Here is a 3850-nt window from a genome sequence, read left to right as displayed (position 1 = left end):
TTGATTGTTTTTACTATTCTTCCAGATTCCAATCATATACTTTTATATTTTCGCTTTAAATATATCAATAAAAGTTGTCAATATAACCAGTTATGAGATCATTGTCTTCATTCAGTGTTTCTTGATTTTTTTATGAAAAAATGCGAATAATTACATTTTCATCCAGTGAATATAAATTTAAATTCTGTCTTAACTTCCTCACTGATAATCAAATATTATCATAAAATTTATCATTTCATTGATATTGATTTGCAGGCAGTTGCGCGACCAGCGAGGTCCGCTGTAATACAAGCCTGGCCCGGTGCATGGGCCTCGATCCGTACACGCTCTATGTACCCATCGTGGGTGGAGCGAGTGGCGAATCGCTTGTGCCTATATTCTCCAAAGCATTGCCCACTGTTATGTTGACTGAGGTGATACACAGATTAATGAAATTCAATTATTACTATTTAATTCTATGACAAAACTAATGAATTTTTACTGGCATTGCTATAAAAATAATCGTAACGTAATGTCATCGTCATTAACTATATCAATAAATTATATCTAGCTTATAATGAAATCTACTTTACTTTGAGCAATATTAGCAATAAGAACGTCTGGCATAAAATAACTGCTACAAAAATTCAATGTTACTTAGTATCCATAGGTCATTTTAAGTAATTCAATATTCCGTTCAGAGTGCAACAAACTCGGTTGTCCAAGAGCTTCGAAAGCCCGTGATGGAGGCAGCTTGCAATCCGCTTATTCCCTTGCTGGGGGCGCATGCAATCAAGCGCCTGATTTTAGCACTGTGCTCAGGTCTGGCTAACAAGAACAACGTGCTTATCAACGCGTTCGTTGCCAGCGATTTGCTGCCTTGTTGTCGGTAAAATTTGTGCTTGCAATTATTATCATAATTCATGTGAATTTTTGCCTTTTTTAATGCTTCCTCGTACTTTGGCAACGTCGTTTTTTTCGCCAAATGAAAATACTCCAGAACTGTTACATATGGAACGGTTATTGTAGGATATAGTAGACGGCATAGAAAAAAATTATATTTATCTTTTCAAAATTATTTTAAAGAAAGTCTAATCATTTGTTCTAACGGAATTATTACTATATTTGCTGAAGATATTTTATGACTTTATACTAAACCTCACTGAATACATTCATGAAACTAACCATGAATGAAATTTCTAAGACTACAGTCATAAATAATTATGATTCCCTCAAGTTTTCGAGATTTAAGAGTATTTGTTAATCTATAAATTTAAAATTTTTGAAAAAATGCACTAAACTGTTTTGGCAGGTTCGATCAAAAGTAGAACGCATTTAATTATTTCACTGATATTTGAAGATTGACGGAAGAAGTAGAATATCAAATTTATTGGATAAAAAGCAAAGCTTATAGTCTTTGCAACAAAAATATAAAATTGCACTGATGTGATCTTAAATTTAATTAATGTTTAAATTCAAAAATTATTTAGTTGCTGCATAGCAACCACACATTAATAATTAATAAAAATATATCTGTAGGGGAGCATGAAAGATCAATAAGCTATTTTAAATGTAAAATAAACAATCGCGAATTCCATATTAATGCTACATAGGATTATTAAAAAAATCATATATTTCTAATAAATAATTTAAAAGAACACGTAGTCTTTTTATTTTGAAGACAGAAAGCTCGTTCTATCGCTGATACACGTTGGATATTATAGTTAAATAACTGCAAACATTTACTTCTAGTTTTTTAAATACAAATAAGTATATTCTGTCTAACAGATGCAATAACATTGGGAACTTACAATTAGGGTAGGGCGGGGCTAGTTGAGCATAGGGGCAAGTTGAGCAATCGAAATATCGTTTAGGCATTATATGGCGAAAAGCTAGAGGTTTGGGAGAAATATAAACATCCCGCGATCGCTAGTGGCCGCTGGACAAATGAGTGAGACTCACGGGCGTTTTGTTTATTTTGAGACCGAAAAGTAAAAAAGTAATTCATCGCGAGTTTTTGTCTGGTTTAGTCAAATATTATTTAATTTTAATCAGGTAAATGTTATTCTTCCACATAATCATAGTACTTTTGATATGCACAGAGATTCTGGGTATAATTCTCACGTTTTTTTTATAAACTCACTTTTATTTTGAAATTCCGAGTTGGGGTTAGTTGAGCATAGTTGCTAAACTTGTTCTGTCACTAAGACAATTACCATTAACTTCCAGAAATTAATTATTATTTTTAAAATTTAAGCTAAGTCTATGAGTAATAATATAAAGAAATAATGATTTTAAACAAAAATACTGCATTTAATGGTAAAATAATTCCTAAGATACGATATTGTTTTGTTGATTCTACTTTTGGTCAATTATTCAAAGAAAATTACTATAAGTTTTGCTTTCTCTGTCAATAAAGACTATAAATATAGAACTGGTTATTAAAAACTAATTTTATTTCATCACTAATCGGCATTGAACCTATGATTCCATTATAATTTCTTAGTGCTCAACTTGCCTCACCTATGGGGTACATTGAGCATACTTGACTTTTTGCATTTAAACAGCTGCAGCTTTTAAATTTTACTTATTGCCAAAAAATAGTATTAACACTTTTGTTAAGCGATAAACAACAAATCCATTAAGCCGTATAGCAATTTATTGAGACTTTTCATTGAGGAGCTACATCCGTTTAAGTAAAAAGTTGCTCAACTAGCCCCGCCTTACCCTAGTGACAAATGGTAAATAAGCAAATGATTTTGATATTGGTTCAATTGTAACCAATATTCGTGTAATATTGATTCTCGCTCAATCTCATAGACATAACTATATAAACAACATTTTGATCAATTTATATATTCTATTCGATTGTGATATTTTAATAGTTCTGTATTATTCGTGCAGTTTTAGAAAATATTAGAAAGTATTGAACGCCCAACGTTTGATAATTATTCTTAAATGTTTTCTTTAATTTTTCTCAATTTTTTTTAGAAAATTAGATGATATTAAGAATGAGACGTATTACCGATTTAACACTGTCACTTACTAATAGTTACTTGGCGAGCCCGGTGCTGCTCGGCACGGACGGCGTGAAAAGGGCCCTCAACATACCCAAATTGTCCGACTGGGAGTTGAATGAGTTGTCTAAGGCCCTATGGCGTGTGAATGCTCTAACTTCCGCTGGAGAAAAACATGCGAGAAAATTGGTAGGCGAACAAGAACGAATAAGCAACGAAAGTAAAACCGAAGTTGATCCAAATGTTTTGAGGGCCGCCCTTAGAAGAAAAGGTCTTATGCGAAACTAGGCTTAAAGTCAGTTGTTTGTGCTACTTACACTGAACGAGAGATTTTTTTTAGATATTATTATGAATTTGGTTCCGGAAGAATATATGATTATAAAATGAAAACCAATTTGTCTTTTAGTTTTCTTAATAAATTATTGTTTGTTTTAATAATATGGTTTTTATAAGTTTTTCAGTTTTATACTGTCAAGTTATTTTTATTTTATATATCCATAGATCATATAGTGTTACAAAAAAGAATAGACGAGCACCCAAATTACTTGGCCAACAAAGTATACTCAGAAGCGCGCCCAACAAGACTAAAACGAAAAATTCCAAACGATCTTATAAATTTGTAAATTATTATTATTATTATTGTTATTATTATTGTTATTATTATTATTATTATTGTTATTATTATTGTTATTATTACTATTATTATTTTATTATTATTATTATTATTATTATTATTATTATTATTATTATTATTATTATTTTCTTACTATTTCTATTATTGTTATTTTGTTATATTTTATTATTTTTCTAGTATTATTTTATTATTCTGAAATTTTATTTATATTATTTATTAA

The 3850-nt window shown here is 30.2% G+C and overlaps 1 protein-coding gene across 1 annotated transcript; it reads left to right on the top strand.

Moving 5' to 3' along the window:
• The first annotated feature begins 296 nt into the window (after window positions 1-296).
• On the top strand, window positions 297-3317 carry LOC113378784 (malate dehydrogenase, mitochondrial-like). Its single transcript, XM_026619379.1, has 3 exons — window positions 297-413; window positions 681-868; window positions 3032-3317. The coding sequence occupies exons 1-3, from the start codon at window positions 306-308 to the stop codon at window positions 3282-3284; spliced, it is 549 nt and encodes a 182-aa protein (XP_026475164.1). The 5' UTR covers window positions 297-305; the 3' UTR covers window positions 3285-3317.
• Window positions 3318-3850: the final 533 nt, after the last annotated feature.

This window comes from Ctenocephalides felis, unplaced genomic scaffold (genome assembly GCF_003426905.1).
Source record: "Ctenocephalides felis isolate EL2017-DRISC unplaced genomic scaffold, ASM342690v1 CF-g0.4_SCAFFOLD_01886, whole genome shotgun sequence".
NCBI lineage: Eukaryota > Metazoa > Arthropoda > Insecta > Siphonaptera > Pulicidae > Ctenocephalides > Ctenocephalides felis.
The sequence above is the reverse complement of the archived record's forward strand: the minus strand, read 5'-3'. Positions and strand labels throughout refer to the sequence as shown.

Bases quoted from the DNA above. Each gene is read 5' to 3' on its own strand.
- LOC113378784 (XM_026619379.1), top strand. From the start codon at position 306: ATGGGCCTCGATCCGTACACGCTCTATGTACCCATCGTGGGTGGAGCG. The intron at 414-680 runs GTGATACACAGA...TATTCCGTTCAG, and splicing joins CCACTGTTATGTTGACTGAG to AGTGCAACAAACTCGGTTGT. The intron at 869-3,031 runs GTAAAATTTGTG...ACTTACTAATAG, and splicing joins GATTTGCTGCCTTGTTGTCG to TTACTTGGCGAGCCCGGTGC.